Source organism: Eptesicus fuscus, chromosome 22 (genome assembly GCF_027574615.1).
Source record: "Eptesicus fuscus isolate TK198812 chromosome 22, DD_ASM_mEF_20220401, whole genome shotgun sequence".
Classification (NCBI taxonomy): domain Eukaryota; kingdom Metazoa; phylum Chordata; class Mammalia; order Chiroptera; family Vespertilionidae; genus Eptesicus; species Eptesicus fuscus.
In genome coordinates, this window is record NC_072494.1 from 21433021 (window position 1) to 21450701 (window position 17681).

Consider the following 17681-nt stretch of genomic DNA (forward strand, 5'->3'; position numbering starts at 1 on the left):
AATGCCTCTCCCCTTCTATTTGTGACCCTTGCATTTGCCTAGAATAATGGAATTTCAGCACTGGGCAAGACCAGAGGGGTCATCTCACCTCTTAAATAATTTTGCTGATGACCAAAGGGAGAGTCCCAGAGGGAAGTAACTTACTCCCAAGGGCACCAACTTATAAGTGGCAAAGCCCACAAGATTTTATAACTATAAATCATGTCAGTGGTGCAGTGAGGAGTAAATACGACAGGATCTGGAGTATGTAGACCTGGATCTGCCACTGAAATACATGACCTGGTAATCCTAGCCTCAGTATTCCCATCTGTTAAAGGGGGAGCAGACAATCTAGGAGGCGAAGATTGAGTGTGATTTTATTATCCGTGCTTCATAAGCAGGAAGTTCCACACAAATATTAAATGATTTATTCTGGTGTTTATCAATGATATTTATTAGCAAGGTTAATAATTTTGTTAATTACAATACTGATTTCACACCTGTTTCTCCTTTTCTTCTGGCCTCTAACAATAGGTTAGCCATATCTTTAACTCCTCTAACATGTAACCCCTACTCTGCAGTCATTTTCTAAGGGGGAATTTTCTCTCACTGGTTGAGATGTAGTACACAAGCTGTGGATGCCCACATTCTAACTGGCTGTCTTGACACACCTAATATAAACGTAGATTGAGATGAACAGGAGGACACAAGAGTCCCCAGAAGGCTACAGCCGGGGATCACCTCCAAGCGGAGACAGGATTCTCATAAGCTCCCATGTTTGGAAGACTGCATGGGCTCCTTCTCGTGTGACTTCATTTGCACCTGATTTTCTCTTCTGACAAAACTATAATGTGTTTAATTCCTGGACAGATCTGAGCTAATGTACTCACAAAGGAAAAGTCAGGACTTACTTCACTTGGATCTCCAAAGAGAATTTATCATTTGGGTCTGTGTAAAACTCTGTCTTAAATATGGTCTAAGTAAATGAAATTATTGGACTTTCACAAGTAAATTTATACTTTTTTTTTTTTTATAAAAGAGCTAGTCTCACCATCATTTTAATCTACGGGCATATAATGAGGGGGGTTACTCACACAGTCAGCATTAGGACAAAGGACACATGGAAGCATCACGGGGAAGGTGCTAATTATTTAACCTGTTGAATATTAGCGATGCCACCAGAAGTCATGAGAATGTAGACGGTTAAAAATTCCTTCACAGGTCACTAATAAAAACACTTCTAGTCATATTATTTGTGGATTATGAACAGGAAATGGCCAAAAGCTATTCCCTGGAGGAGCTTAATTTTTACATAACTGTCAATGCAGCAATTATTTTGTCTTTTTTAAATTAAGGCAAATCAACAAAGTATAGGACTTCCTTTTAAAAGAGTTTTGAAACAAGTTTAAAACCTCTCTTTCTTAAAAATATTTTTTTTAGTGAAAATGTCTTGAGACCTTGACGAAACCTATGGAGCAGGCCTTTTCAGATGTGCAGTAGGCTCTGGATTTGGGCGTTGTTGCTGTGCTCAGCAGACTCGCTCCGCAATCACAAGCATTTGATTCTAAAGCCGATACTGCTACACCCAGTCAGGTTTAGCACAATGTGAGCTCTCAGAAAGCATGATTAGATACAAAGAATGACAAGAAGCACGTGTGGACTCAATAGAGCTCTCTTTTTCCCCACACGCTGTCACCTGTCCTTACAAAACCCTTGACTCGCAGGTGAGGTGGCAGCTACAGGACACCAAGATTACAGCACAGGACACCAAGAGGTTCAGTGGCTGGACCGAGGCCACACACTGTCACTGGCTCACAGTGATCCCTGGATGGAATGCATGCAATTGATTCTTCACAATTTTTTTAGGGCCCTTGAGTGTTGGAATTACAAAACAGAGACCTGGCCACTAATCTAGAGGGATCCATAATCCAGACAGAGAAGGCTGGATGTGATCAGATTTAGGGGTGTCACTCCGCCCCAGAAACTGCCACACTCACTTTTTCTCATGCGAGAAGAATAGCTAGTCTTCAGGGAACACAAAGAACCCTCACCAGGCCAGGCCTTGTGCAGAATTGGGGAGGGGTAGCATTGTCTTTTTCTATGTCTGTATTGTTTTTCTATTGCTGTCGAACAAATCACCACAAACTTAAAGGCATAAAACAATAAAAACAAATGTACTATTTGAAGTTTCTGTGGGTCAGGTCCAGGTATGGGTTTGGGTCCTCTGCTCAGGGGCTCACCAGACTGAAAAGAGGAAACAGTTCTCATCTGGGGATCAGGGGCTCATTTGGCTGTTGGCAGAGCTCATTTCCTTGTGGCCATATGACCAACATTCTAATTTTCTTACTAGCTTCTGACTGGGAATTGCTCTTAGCTCCTAGAAGCCATCTAAAATCTCTTGCCGCATGGCCCTCACAGGCCATTCACAGCATGGGTTTTTGCTGTCATCCAGGCCAGCCGGAGCTTGTCTCTCTGAAAGGTCATCTATGGTTAAAGGTTTACCTGATTAGGTCAGACCCACCAAGGATACTTTCCCATTTGATGATCAACTGATTAGTGACCTGATTATGGGAGTGTTGTCTCATCTTATTCACAGGTCCTGTCCACACTCAAGAGGAGGGCCTTAGACAGGGCATGCACTGATAGGAAACTTGTGGCCATTTTAGAATTGTGACTGCCTACCTATTCATGCACATCTACCTGACTACTGTGTCAAGTATCCCAGCCTCCAAAATGAGCATCCTTTTCTCCCCTCCAACAATATACCTTTAGAAACAATGTTTTATAAGAGGAATTAATCACTAATGGTAGAGTTTCAGATAACAGTATGAGCACCTGCTTCTGTATTGTCAATGCTTAGCACAGCACCCTCAATTGATGTTTCTCAATAAATGATTAAATGAGAAATATTCTGGGCATCCTCATCAGATTATATCCTATTAAATATGCTACACCCATGTGTAAGTCTGATTCCTCCCTTTTATTCATATCACTTTCCCCCATGATCTAAAAGGAATGAATCTACACTAATAAAAGAGTAAGATGCAAATTGACAATACCTTTGCGACACCCACCAGCAAATCAGGAGTGAGTATGCAAATTAACACAACAAAGATAGTGGGTTAATTTGCATATGCAGGTGCCAAGTGGCCAGGGGTGGGGTGGGATGCTTGTGTCGTCGCCATGGTGACAACGCAGGCATTCCTCACCACCCCAGCTGCTCAGGGCCTCTGGGCAGCGTGGGAAGGTGGAAAGGTGGCTCCGGCCGGAGTGAAGGCAGTGCTGGGGGCCAGGGGAAGGAAGGCCCATTCTTGCACGAATCTTCGTGCATCGGGACTCTAGTGTTATTATAAAACATTTGGGGAATTTTCTCCCTTCTATGATTTTACTGTTTATATTTAACCTTTTAATCCATCTAGAACTAATTTTCCAATATGATGAATAAAATATTCCATCCCTTACCCAATTAGTCTGTAATGCTTTTTTAAATATATATTAAGTTCTCATGTATAATGAGCTCTATTTTTAAGCCATCTGTTCTATATCATTGATCTGCCCATTTAATTTGTGGGTCAGTATCACCTATTTTAATTATTGGAATTTTATAATATATTTTAAAATCCAGTAGGGCAGGCATGGCCTCATTATTCTTCTCTCACCTAGTCCCTTAAGCCTGGGTCTGCCTGCTCTAGCTCCTTAGAGAACAAAGCATGCTTTGACAAGGTCTGGACATGGAGCCAGACCTAGGTTTATATTCTACCTCTGCAACTTCCTAGCTCAACTCCTCTGAGTCCCACTGAAATGTAAACCTATAATAATAATAATAATGCTGACACAACTCTCTTACTGTGTGTTAACTGGGGCAACTTCTCAAAATCATCCCGAACATATAAGTGGTCAATATCTCCTAGCTGGAGTGGAGGAGTGACTCTGGAGGTCCAGGCACTCATGCTTCTGTCCCTCCATCCTATGACCAGGGACTGATGCGAGCATCCTATACAGATGCTGAGTCTCAGATCTCTCTAACTTGGGCCAGCCTTTAAGCTGGTAATATCCAGGATTGATCCTTGGCCCCAACTTTTGAGTGGGCTCTTCCTAGAATGTGTCCTGCCCACTGATATTTGATGACACAGGCCCATTGGTGAGACCAGGGTGTTCACCTGACATCTCCGTGTGTACTTTTCTGGTTCCAGGGGCCCTGGAGGAGAGGCTCAGAGGGGGAGAGTGTGGCGAGAGAATGAAGACACCAACCGCCCGGGAGAAGCATGAGGTGGCAGAGCGGCACTCAGTTTAGAGGGCTCCGGCCGGCGGCGGCCCCATGGGCAACCCTGCTGGTGCTGGGCCTCCCTGGTTGGGTGTTGGCTGTCTCGGCCACGGCTGCTGCTATAGTCCCCGAGCAGCATGCGTCCTCAGCTGGCCAGCCACCCCTGGACTGGCTGCTCACAGACCGGGGCCCCTTCCACCGCGCTCAGGAGTACACTGACTTCGTGGAGCGGTACCGCCAGGGGTTCACCACCAGGTACAGGATCTACAGGTGAGTGGGGCCTCCTTCAGAACCCAACCTGGACAGGCCCTGCGGGCAGGCGGCTGAGCCAGCTGGAATGCCCGCAGACTGAGCTAGAAGTGAGGGCTGGAGGAGCAGCGGGCAGGAAAAACAAGCCTACCATGTTGGTGTTTAAAAAAAGAAAGAAGAAAACACATAAATGCTGGAAAACCTGCTGATGCCTCCTGGGGAACTTAGCAAAAGGGTTTCTATTTATAGGTTCCGCTGCTTATAAATTGAGGACAAATGAGGCAGCAAGAGTCAGCATGTGGCCAGTGCTGCGGCAGGAGGTTAGAGTCAAATGCTGGGGCCGGGTTTTAACTAATGGGTTAGATACTTTTATGAGTTGTAATTACCCAGACATGCAAATGAAGGCAGGATAGCTCCTGCTTCTACTCCAGAGGTCTGGGGAGCTCCGTGGGGTCAGGGACGAACTTGCCCTCATTCCTGTCAACACCACAGCCTCAGCTAGCCTTGCTTACGGAACCGGGCTGTACTTCCTGGTCCGTCAGTGCCCGTCCTCAGAAGCAGCAGAGAGCAGAAAGTCAAGCATGAGACCCATCTGGCCCATATGACAAGGGACAAAGCAGGGATAAAATCCCCACTGCTGGACCAGCACTTGCAAAGCAGGAGGCACCTCAAGATCTTCACGTCGAGGGTCCCACGAGTGCATCCTTGAATTCCCACGTCCCCTTCATCCCCCTGCCCACTTGCCCTCTCGTCTATTCTCCTTCCCCCCTCACCATGCCCCTAGTCTTCAAACAATCCTGGGAGCCTGGCTGAACTTATTTTCTCTTATCAAAGACATTTATTTTCCAATTACAAATTAGTTCCCAAGGCAAAAATGTGAGAGAAAATACCTTAAAAGCACAAGGAGAAACAAAGCCTATTCTTTCAGCACTTAGAGGTTGTTAACCATGTGGCACATGTGTGTCTAGTCATATGAACATACTCTAGGGGTGGACCTCTTGCTAGATCTAGCACTTTATTATGTATATTAACTCATTTATTTTATTTGTATTGATTTGAGAGAGAGAGAGAGAAACATCAACCAGCTGCCTCCAAACATGCCCCGACAGGAGATGGAACCTGCAACCTTTTGGTACATGGGGTGATGCTCCAACCAACTGAGCCACCTGGCCAGGGCAGTACATTAACTCATTTAATTCTTCTAGCAACGCTATGCCGGAAGAACAATTCTTCTCCTTTTTTACAAATAAGGAAATTGAGGTCCAGAGAAGTTAGGGGACTTACCAAAGGACACACAGCTAGTAAATGGTGAGCCCGCATTAGTTCCCAAATGGTCAGACTCCAGAATCTGGGTTCTTGAAATATATTTAGGCATTGTTCTATTTCTAAGAGGTTGGGGATTTTTTTGTTTGTTTGTTTGTTTTTTTAATGTCTGCAATAACCATGGTGTCTGTTTGGGTCAGTATGGTGTCTCAGAAACAAGGTTTTAAGGTATTCAGCACTGGAAGATTCCCAAATGGTAAGAGCATACATTTATAAAGGCCTATCTCCTGGCATGTGATTCTCATAGGCACATGCAAACAAAGGGGCTGGAGAGTTACCCAGAAACAAAATCCTGCAAGAGAGAGAGAAAGAGAGAGAGAGAGGGTGGGGGGGGGGGGGGGAAGAGAAACACACTGAGTGAGTTTAACAGCAAATTCCTCCAGTCCACAAAAAAGAGATTTAATTTACTTTAGATTTTTCAGCTTACCCCAAATCTTTCAGAAGCACTGTTATCACACAAATATATTTTTTAAAAGTATATTGGAACTGAAATAGGCTGAGAATCCCAACACCACCATCCACTTCAAGGGCTGTAAGAACTGGAGGGATTCAACCATCAGTTTCCTTCTTCGACAGAGATTTCTTCTCATCAAGTCCCAGCCCCAGCCTGGAAGCCATGGAGGGCCTGATGGAAGCTCTGAGCTGGCCCATGGGGAGGAGAGTGTGTAATCATTTCTGCACTATCAACCGTTCTATTGATCGGTAATGGCTTTCTGATCATTTAATGTGACAAGCTCTTACACGGTGCCATTCTGTTTCTGGGGGGATCAGTTCTTGCACATGAACCTGTACTTGGGGAGGCAGTAAGCATTCATTCTGACAAACATGCAGCATTCTGATTTGTGACCCTTTGGTAGGGGACCAAAGAATGTTCACACATAGCTGCTCCAGGAGAATTCTGGGAGTTTTGCCTTTAGTTATCAAGGGAAGTGGTGGCTCCATGGAGACTTGTTGTAGGATCTGTATTGTGATTCACCTCCCTGTTCCTGTGGGAATTCCCTCTTATCCCCCTTCCCCTTTGGTCTCTAGTGGCAACTCCCTTTGACAAATTCATGACCTCGCTTCCTCTGACGAAAGAGGGTCACAAGAAATTCTTAAACTACACATGGAGGGTCACCCACATGACCAGAAGGGCACTTTATCCAGAAGGGTGGAGGAGAATAAGCTTACAGAGAGTATCAGAAATGTATTATGATGCAATATTCAGTCTCAAACAGAATTCATTCCATTCTCTAAGAAAGCTTTTGGTCCATAGAAAACAAATGGTATTCTCGTGTGCTCTCCATAGAAGAAAGGAGATGAACTATAACAGCAAAGAATAAGACTTTTCAACAGGAGGGATGCTTGGTACAGAATCCCAGGAAGCTCTCTCGCACCAGGAGAAAGACCCCCTTGTAGCGATGTGAACAGGTCAGAACTAGCCCACAACAAGGTTCTCATGTTAGGCTCTGGATCCCACGTATTCTTGTTGGGACATCAGCATGTGTTCTCACTTTCAGGAGATGACTTGTTGCTCTAGAATAGCTCTGACCTTTCTAACCATGGCCCCCAGAGTTTGTTGCTCTCTCCATTTTTCAAGTTTGTTTTCACGTAGGCCTACGTGCTTCCAAGGGAAGGTTCTGGAGCTAGCTGATCTGTTTTCTAAGCCTGTAGCTGCGGCTTCCTAGCTGCATAATGCTCAGCAAATTATTTAATATCTTTACTCCCCAATTTTCTTCTTTGTAATATCAGAATAGAACTAGTCCCGATAAATTAATGTGCAACACTAATAAATTAATGTGAAAATTAAATGTGTTGGTTGATATAAAGCACTTAGAACAGTGCTTAATCAATACTACCTACCATTACTAGGTTGTCCTAAACAAATAGTAGCCAATGCAAGATGGTAACAAGATGAGAGCCCAAGTGCTGTCTTTGTGATGTCTGCTGAGGGCTAAGCATCCAACATCTTATATAAGAAAGAAAATATTATTTTTCTTTCTTTTTAAAAAGCATATTAACCTTCACCCTTCCATCTACTTCTCTGCTCGGAGAGGAACTCAACCAAAGAATGCATGGATCTTTTCTGAGCACACTCTTCCTGGTCTTGCAGGCTTAACAGAGGGAACTAACTGATTTCAAGCGTGTTTTAGAGTCACCACAGGGGAAGATCTTTCCCCTAAAGTCAGAGATGGACAGCTGAGCAGGCCTTCCTTAGGATGTCCTACAGAAGCCGGTCACTGCCAGTCCTGGCCCCAGGTGTGACATGGACAACCTCAGGATGGCACCATTATGAGAAGAAAGACAATATGTACTCTTGTTAAGCCTTCCTAAGTAACAGGATGGTTTGATCATCTCACCCAATATTTCGGCAAGCTTTTAAGTTCCACTAACCAACCTCTCATCATGTCCTCAAGCCCTGTCAGACCAACATCTGAGCAGTCAGCCCACTTCTCAGACACTGTCTCTTAGCAGGCTAGTGGTCAGAGCCATCAGAGCGGAGCTCCCATCTCCAATTCCATTTGTGAGCCCCAACCTCCCTCCCTTGCTTCACTGCATAGCTCCTACTCCATAATAAACACTTAGGTGATCCAACTCTCACAGCAGCCCTATAAGGCATAAGAGGCTATTAGGTCCAAGGCAATGAGACGGACTTATTTGTTCAAGGTCAGAGAGGCAGAGAGTCACAGCCAGAAATAGCATTCAAGGCTCCTGACTTGAAGTCTCCTGCTCATTATCTAGACCACGCCACTTCCCTCTGACTGGTAAGTGCATCTTCATCATAACACGCAACCTAATCAGGCACCTAAATTGAGCAGATGCAAATGTAAATATGGTTTCTCGAAACACTCTAGCGATAATGTTCCATTCTCTCTTTGCTACAAATCAAAGTAATGAGCAGTCTGGTTTTTTTTAAATTTCTTTTTGTATTAAGGCTTTAATAGAGAGATAATCATGGGATTGGAAAAAATCCAAGCCACTATGATGAAACACTTAAAACTCGGAAAGAATAAATTAAAATTAGGAAAAAAGTTAAAAACCATACAGAACCATGAGTATAATACGGTGGTTAGGAGGAGAGCAAGGCTGGGTATAATTCCAAATTATTGACCTTTTTCAATATTACCTCCATTTCTAGCTGCCTCATTTTTTTTTTTTTTAGAAAGGAAGGATTTGAGGATACAGAAGAAGTCTTTTGGGGAGGAATATAAACAAAAAATATATTAAATAGCTATCTTCAATGATAAAAAAAAAGGACATTACATTCTGATCATATTCTGGGCCACGTTTATAAATTTTGAGAACCGAAATACAACAAAGCTGAAAGCCAAGAGGGTGGAGTGGTACCCAAAGGTAGGCAGTGTCGAGGCAGGAATGTGTTTTAGCAGTTGCATCTGGAAACATCCAATGGGGCAAGCAGGCACAGAATCAGAAGATGTGATGGACAAGGGCAGTTAAGGCCAAAGAAGTTATCAGCAGGCACCAGCACAATAACCCTTAGAAAAGAAAACCTGTTTGCAGTTCATCAGGATGAAAAAATAAGACACAGTAAGAGCTCATGTATGTAGGAAGTGAGAAATGGGCAAGAGCAAGTATTTGAGCCACACTGCTCCAAGTGTGGTCTATTACCCAGCAGCTTCGGCCTTACCTGGAGCTCCTAAAACACACAGGACCTCAGGCTCCGCCCAGAACTGCGGAATCAGGGCCTGCATTTTCACAAGAGCATGACATTAAAGCTTGAGAGATTCTGTGTTTGGTTACACTAAGTGCTCAGGAGACCAAGAGGAGAGCAGGAACAACCAGGGTGGGTGGACAGAAGGCTTCAAGGGAAGGCAGCATCTCCCACGATGCCCTGGAGGTAGTGAGAATAGTGACAAGATGTTACAGATGAAACAGAATCATAATCAAGGAAAGTTAAATTTAGGAGTTATTAGTGCCAAGGCACATGAACTCACAAGAATAGATGCAGCAGCTGGGAGAAAAATTTAAAAGCAGAAAAGGCTGGAGGGCCTAGAACCAGCCTGTGGGTGCCTCCTGGGAGCAGAGAGGTGAGGAGGCAGAAAGCAGCTGTGGAAGCAATCACAGGAGCAGCTCCAAGCTGATGTATCATCCAACCACTTCTCTCGGACTAACGAATACCAATTTGGATAAACAGCAAACCCTGGGAGAGGCACCATCTCTAATTAAGAGATCACAGTCCATGTAAACAGACGACAACCAAAGGCAACCTCAGCCTGCCTGGGTAAATCCCAGTGATTTCTTAGGCATTCATTATGGCTACCGGGTACAGACAAAAGGCTGCTACCACACAGCTACAGGGAACCATGAGGGAGGGAAGCCACGGTTCTGGGGGGGGGGGGCGGGGGGGAGGGGGGGGGGGGGGGGAGGAAGGGAGGGGGGAGGGGGACAAGCAGGGAAGGAGGGGAGGTCTCCTGGAAAATGACTGTCACCCGACTGAACTGGTTGATCTCTGAACTTCACACTGGGTTTATATTTTGACAACCAGAGAGTGCACTGGGATGGAAGGAGAGAAAGGCATGGTGCACAAACAGAGGAAAACAAGTGAGAGCAAAAGGGGAGGCAATGCGGCCATGACGAGCCTGCAGGTCTGGTCACAGGCACTATTCCCCAGCCCACAGAGGTGAGAGAGAGAGACAGATGAAATGTTGAGAATTTGCTTTAACCAAGAGTTCTACGCTGGCTACGTGTACAGCACCTCTGACATATCACATGCCATTTAGAGGGTAGACCCGGTGTGAAATCTTTACCAAAGGAATTTCAGTCCAGGGCGTCTGGAGAGGGAGCAGAGTCCCGCCCCTTCTCTGACATGGGAGAGGAAGGTGTTCTCTCTTGGAAAAGGAGAACTAGCACAAAAGAAGCAACTGCAGGTCAAGAGTCTACGAAGAGCAATGTTCATTCAGCATTTTTGAGGGCCGACTCTGTGCTTCTGCTTTTGGAAGATTCTAATGATAAACCATGAACAAGAAGGACACCATTCTTCATCTGATGGGACTTACAGATAAGCACATTTGGATAAAGTGCCAGGTCACTCAGCAAAGAAAGGTCAAGGAAGGCTGGAATAAAAGGTGATGTACAGGCCAAACCCAGTGAATGAGGGAGACAGCATGGGGGATGGTGTGGTGGACAGTATTCCCCAAGGCATGGGGACAAAGGTGTGGTTCAGGAACTGGGCAGCCAGTCCCACACATCTGAGATCGATGTCAAGATGCACTTATGTGTGTCCTTCCTTCCCCTGCTCTGCCCCACTATGTTATTTTCACCATAACTCGTCTGTCCAAAATGCCAAAAGCCTTCCTGAGACACTGGTTTCTTCCAGAATGCAGTTTCAAAACACTCATCTGGTGGGGCCTGTCATTTCTCTGCATTAGGGGTGAGGAAATGAAGTAAAAGTCATTGCATGTCTGGAGAAGGCAGGACCTAAGGCTATTCCTCTCGTGGGCGACTATTCCCCAGGTGAGGAAATGGTAAGCAGTGCTTTCAGGTCCTGTAAACCTACTGGGTCAACTGAGAATCCAGCTGAAAAGTTTGAATTCAGAGGAAGCTTACCACATCTTGCATGTGCTCACTTGGTTCTCCCATGGGTATTTATGGAGCATTTTCTTTGTGCAGAACATTCTGGACACAGTAGCAGGCTATAAGAGAGAGAGGGAGAGAGAGAGAGAGAGAGAGAGAGAGAGAGAGAGAGAGAGAGAGAGAGAGAGAGAGAGAGAGAGAGAGAACAGGGAACAGGGTTTTAGTGATTTCTGGGAATTCAGCAGCCCAGTTTGAGTGACAGCACACACACCGGAAAACACATCAGAATGTCACATCTCAAGTGCTGCAGAGAGGAGGACATTTAGGACATGCTCAATGATTGATGGATAGATTCGGCCCTCGATTGCGATGTCAGAATGAGTTTCCAGGCTGCCAGTCCCAGGTTCCCCCAGGACAAAATTACTCTCACCCCACATTTTCCCATGTCTTTTGGGGCTGTAACCGGGTTATCCACCCTGGCTCGAAATACGATGGCAAAGATGGTCTGTAAAGAATAAATGAAAAAATAAAAATGTGCAAGAAGTGAAGAAAGAATGCAGGATGGCCAGGGGGAGAAGGCCGAATTGGGTTTATTTTCCGTTTGAGATTCAAAAGAAAGATCTTGCATCAGCCAGGCAGAAAAAAGGGGATTAATTTTTGCTTTGAGAAAGAATTAATTTTATTCATGAATGAATTGCTACTTAGAGACATGTACGTTTAGAAAGGCGTGAGGTGGGCTTCATCTAGAAATTGTCAGGACACAGGTACAGGCAGACAGGGACACTGGCTAGTCATGTGGTCTCTTCTTTTTCCACTTTTTTTTTTCTTCTTCTTTGTGAGAGAAGAGCTTTTTCTGGGTCAGAGAATCTCAATTTTTTTTCTTTATTCAGCTTCTGCCACATTTATCCCCCCTGAGGGCTTCTCACATCTCCCGCAAGAAAATTATTTCAGTCCACAGAAAGCTCAGAACAGTGAGGGGCACACGGTGCATTTATTTACTGGGCACATTTATTGAGCATCTGGGTGTGCTGGCCACTCCACAAGTGCTGGGGACACGGCGTGAACAGGATACATCCCAGGCTTCAGGGAGCTCTGCCCTCAAGGAAGAACCTGGAGCAAGTGATTGGAAGTGGCCCGGGGTCTATGAGGCCGGAAAGTGCGGTATGTGAGGGGTCTGGTTCCCCTATCTGTCACCTGCCTTCCCCTCTAGGATAGAAGATGGGAGTGTACTCACAAGGCACTGAGGGCCAGTGGGACAGATTTATTACCATGAAGCCTGGGCTGGAGATGCAGGTTTGGAGCTGGATTCCATTGGATTGACTTGCCCAATCCTAATGAAGCCTAGAGAGGTCGTGGCTGGTGGTGTGGATGGGCCGGCCACGTGGCCTCCGATGGAGCTCCAGCAAGTGAGCTACCAGCGAGATGGGGGTGGGGGAAGCCTCAGTGGGGCTGTCCACTGGAGGGCATGGCACCCAAGGGACAAGAGCCTTTTGTGAGCTGGGAGCTTAATGCATTGACTCGACACAGTATTGAAATGTGGACCACAGGACAGCAGGGGTCACCAATCTCCTCCACTTCCCTGTGGGACAAAAGGAGAACAGGGGCCAAGAAAATAGATGGTTCCAGGAGGACAAACAAGTTAGCCAAAGTTTCTATTTAACGTAGGGAAAGAGCACACATGACTCTCTTTTTACTATGAAACATAAAGAACATAAACAATAGTAGCTAATATACACTGGGTGCTCACATATGCCCAACATTTTATTAAGCGATATGTAATTATCCTCATACAAAGGAGATGCTATTTGTACACACACATTACAGATAAAGACACTGAGATTAGAGGATGTCACATGACTGGTAAGAAGAGCCAGCACTCAACCCATAAAATAGAGTGCCTGACCATTAAATTATTATTGAAATTAAGTGAATAATCTGAGCCTGGATTCCCATCACTCCGAGGAAAACCAGTTGCAACCACCTGTGCCCTGGCCCTCCGGCTCCCCTTGGTGGCATTCTTGCAGAGCTTTGGGAGGCAGAAGGTGGGCTTCAAGGAGCTGGAGGGTGGCACATGCCACACAAAGGTCCTGTGGTTCTGTTTCCACCAGAGTCCTCCACCTGCATCTGTATGCAGGGGAACCCTCCATGGGAGGAAGCAACTCACCTGCAGCAAAGCCAGTGTGCTTCCGTAGGGGGCATTGTAAACTGAATTTCTGTAACTCGAATCCTCTACTGGAGGGGCACTTCATACCATTTCCAAAAAGCAGCTTTTTTTTTTTTTTTTTGGCCTGGCTTATAAAAATTCAGTGTTAAATCAGTTTCTAGCTCCTGACTTTAGGATCAGATCGCTACTGATCTATAAACACCAGTATCTACATGGAAGCAACATTTTCACAAAGCCAGAAAAAAATCTTTGATTACTGCTTATTTAGCTTGTAAATTTGGAGTTTCTTACAGTGACAAGATTGGTATGTCCTCTGGGTCACCCCTGCTTACTCCCTGCATGCACAGCACACACTGGATTCCAATAAAGCTCTGAACGAGACCCAGGACTGGACTCCCAATTCAGTTTTAGGATTTGTAGGTGTGGGGGTGGGCATAGTAGGGCTCTTATACGGGGACAGGATTTGGGGACAATGCAATGATCTGGCTGAGCTTCCTCTGCCTGCTGTGTTTTCTCCTCTGCACCTGATTCTGCCACCATGCCAGGCTCTCCCCTGAACCCAGAATGTGCTTCTTTCTCCCTCTGCATGCAAAGAACAAACAAGCTCTGGAAGTCACAATGAGTCAGAGCAAGAAGTTTCACTGGCCATGTAGGAGCCCTCGTGGGAGAGAAATGAAGTCGCCAGAACCAGCACTGCTCCAAGTCTTCATTACCAGCCCCAGTGCTGGGAGGATTCTCATGTTCCTTGCGTGCCCAGAGAGTCTGGGCCTTACCTGGGGACATGCTAGTGACGGAAGAGGGACAGGAAGAAAGGCTCTGGGGAGTAAGTTCCCCTGGATGCCCAGAGGCATGAAACCACCTAATGATCCCTCAACATAAGCTACGTCGTTGGTTTACTAGTAACAGCAGTAAACTTCAGTGTGATAAGCCAGCCTCTTGCTCAGTTAGTTCTGTGGGTGTTCTAAATGGTGAGCTTGATGAAGAGTGTGGAGAAAAAGATGGGTGTGTGGAAGTCAAACATTCAGCTAGAAACTCATGCCCAAATGAGACTCAATAGAAGTGTAGCTCTAGAAGCTGATAACACATTCTTTTGTCTTCTGTGACCGTCAAGGAGGGTGGTGTCCATTGGGTGCCTGAAGGCTGGGAGACTAAATCTGGGAGCCACAGCTTTAGGGGTTGGCCTGGGTCAGGAAGCCAAAGCTGCAAAGACAGTGCGTAGGTGTGCAAGGAAGCCCAACAACATGGGTGACGGAGACAGAATAGAACCGAGGGATGCCTTATATTTGAACCTAAAGTCAGCTGTTTCCTACCCAATGCAGACAACCGCTCTACAAATCCCCAAGAAGGCGGTCAACAGTCTGGGCTTGAGCAGTTCCATTCTTGCATGTTCATGAGGCCAATTTCCACTCGACAGCCCCAAACACTATAACAATCTTTCTGATATTGAGTCACAGTCTTTCTTCCAATAATTCCACTTATGGATCCTGACTCTGCTTCCTCTTATTTCTGTGGAACAAGTCTAAGGGCCTCTTCTTCACAACACATCTCTAGAGATCTGAAGATGGTTATTATTCTCCCTGATTCCTAGACTTGTCAGTGCGCTTGCAACTTCCCTCCAGAAGTTCTTTTTTCTCTTCCCCTCCTTTCACATTCTCTCCCTCAAGCTCTTCTCCCTCTTTTCATTCTTCTTCATAAAGGAAATATAAGACATTTATTTTGACATAAGATCTGTTGACCCAATTCTGGCTCCTAGGACCTTGCTTGCTCAAGAATCTTGTCACCATTCTGGAGTTGCTCAGGCCAGGCACTGTCCTTTCCACAGACTTCTTTAACTCCTTGCATTCTCTGCAGTTCTCTAAGGCTTGTGAGGGTGCTGCTAGGTTACAGGCCACCTCAGAAGAGTGGTGACTCTCATTTGGAACCAAAGCATCAATGCTTCAAGAAAAATTGGAAATAAGTGCTAGGCTCGTGGTGAAAGAACACAGATTTTCTATTCAAGTTAAATGTAGGGGGAAAAATCTTAACTTTTGCCTCAGCTTCTGAAAGAATTGCCTCCACCTCCCACTTGGTTTGATTTTGTGCAGCTGGACCCAGTTTCTATGGTAGAATCATAGCCATGCGGCCCCTGCCATGTTTCCTACAGCACGATTTGTATCTCTGTCTCCTTTGCCGTGCTCCCTCGTGCTGCCAGGCACAAGGCTGCTGGGACTCCTTCCTCGTCCCCATCCCCACCTGCCATGGGAGTGGGAAGGCTTCCATCTCAGAATCCAGTCTTCTCTCTTCTCCGGCTTCATCGTTTACCACTGGGACTTCTCTCTTTTCTCCTGTCCAATCTGTCTTAAGGTCTCCTGTGGGTCCCTTGGTGCCCACATGATAAAACCCAAATGCATTTTTTTTTTAAAGAATGAACGTTCACTTCAAAATCGCTCTTTCACTATTTTAACAAATATTCAATGATACGGACTCTGCATCACTGAGCATACGGCACGGTTTCTTCTTGTTCCAGTCTCGGTGAACATCTCCAGCTTGGCCCAGACATGGAGGCTCCTTTCCTTCCTCCTGCAAAGCCCCTTCCTTTTTCTCTGCCAGCGAGCTCCTACTCACCTTTCAAACCCATTTAAAATCACCTCACTCTGAAGTCTTCTTTGAGTCCTTCAAGAGTTATCCTACTTATGATTTTCCTTCAATCTGTTCATATTTCTGCTATTTATCTTTATTTCCTCCCTCCCTCTTTTTCCTCTTCTTTCCTCCCTTCCTTCCTTTTTCTAATTCTCTTTGGTCTTCACTTGGTTCTGAACTCCTTCCGTCAAGGAACACATCTTATTTCATCTCTATATATCCAGCTCCCAGTACCATGTCTGCCACATATAAAGATGTGCTGAATGAAATTATTCAGTAAGAATAGGATGTCCTGTGACTGAATTACATGAAGCAGTAAGCAAGTCGTTGAGACTCCAGGCTCTGCACTCGTACTATGTGGGTTTAAACTACAGTCATGCTACTTCTAATTGTGTGAACTTGTACAAGTTGTTTTGTATCTGTGCCTCAGTTTTCTCATCAGTACAATGGGTCTAAAATAGGCCTTTCTTTATAGAACTCTTAGGTGACAACTAAAAAACAAATTTGGTTTACTTCAAGATAGTGTTCATTCTTTTTGTGACAGGTCTCCTGAGAGTACATATGGAAAACAATAGCATAGGGAATCTTGAGAAGAGGAAGAAAAAATGAAGGAAGATTAGTGGATAGAGAGGAAAGAAAGATGGGTCAGTGTTACTCTACTAAATTCTTCCTACTGCAATTTCCATAAATTAATCAGATTTATCACTTAAAATCCACACTACTCTCCCTAACTATAGTCTGATTTAATCTAGCCATTGATTTTATCGTTATCGATAGTTCAAAATAAATCCTGAACAGTGACAAGTGCTTTCCCTGCAGAGATGACTCACACGCCATGATCCCACAGCATCAAAGTTGAGGCCTCGAGGCCAACACCATTTCCCACCCATATAAAACAAAAAGAGAGGCCCCAATGGGGATGTTGCTGAGCTGAGAAGCGGGGACATGGGTGTTTGACTCGTAGACAATAAAAGTCAGGTAATTGAAAGGGACCCTAATCTAGACAGGCAATAAAATCAAGAATGAAGATCATTTTGCCAGGCTGGAATATGAGATTGACATAATCAAGGTATTATTAGTCGGAGTAGGCTAAAGCAGGTACAAACAGTCCCCAAATCGCAGTGACTTAATAAAAGTTGTTTTGTTTTATTGTTCATGTCAATAAAAGTAGATTGCTTCATGAAATCATTCAGGACCAAGGTTTGTTTTACCTAATCACTCTGGGACCTCAGATCCTCCTCTGGGTCCCGGTGGACAAGGAAAGAGAGAGAGCATGAAGGACTTCATGGCAGATCTTAGGGGCTAGGCCTGTGTTCAGTGACATTGCTATACTTAATACAGAGGAAGCTGGTGGGGGCGGGGGTGGGGGAAAAGGAAGGGTGTCTGTGAGTTAGGAGAAAAGTAGAAATAGTTTAGAGAACAACTTTCCAGTCCCTGCCACAAGGGGCAGAATGCAAGAAGAGGGTAAAATGCAAAGCCCTAAATTTAAGTTCAAAATGTCAACTTTACAAATATATAGGAAATCTGACTTAGCTGTGAAAAAAAAGAAATATGGAGCTGAAAAAAATA

At 45.0% G+C, this 17681-nt stretch overlaps 1 protein-coding gene across 1 annotated transcript in view; it reads left to right on the forward strand.

Annotated features, from left to right (window-relative positions):
- The first annotated feature begins 4244 nt into the window (after positions 1-4244).
- The window catches only part of BRINP2 (BMP/retinoic acid inducible neural specific 2), a 42507-nt gene continuing 29070 nt past the window's right edge, over positions 4245-17681 (forward strand). The window contains exon 1 of the mRNA XM_028152061.2: positions 4245-4513. Within this exon, the coding sequence (XP_028007862.2) occupies positions 4245-4513 (269 nt within the window). The remainder of the gene's footprint in view (positions 4514-17681) is intronic.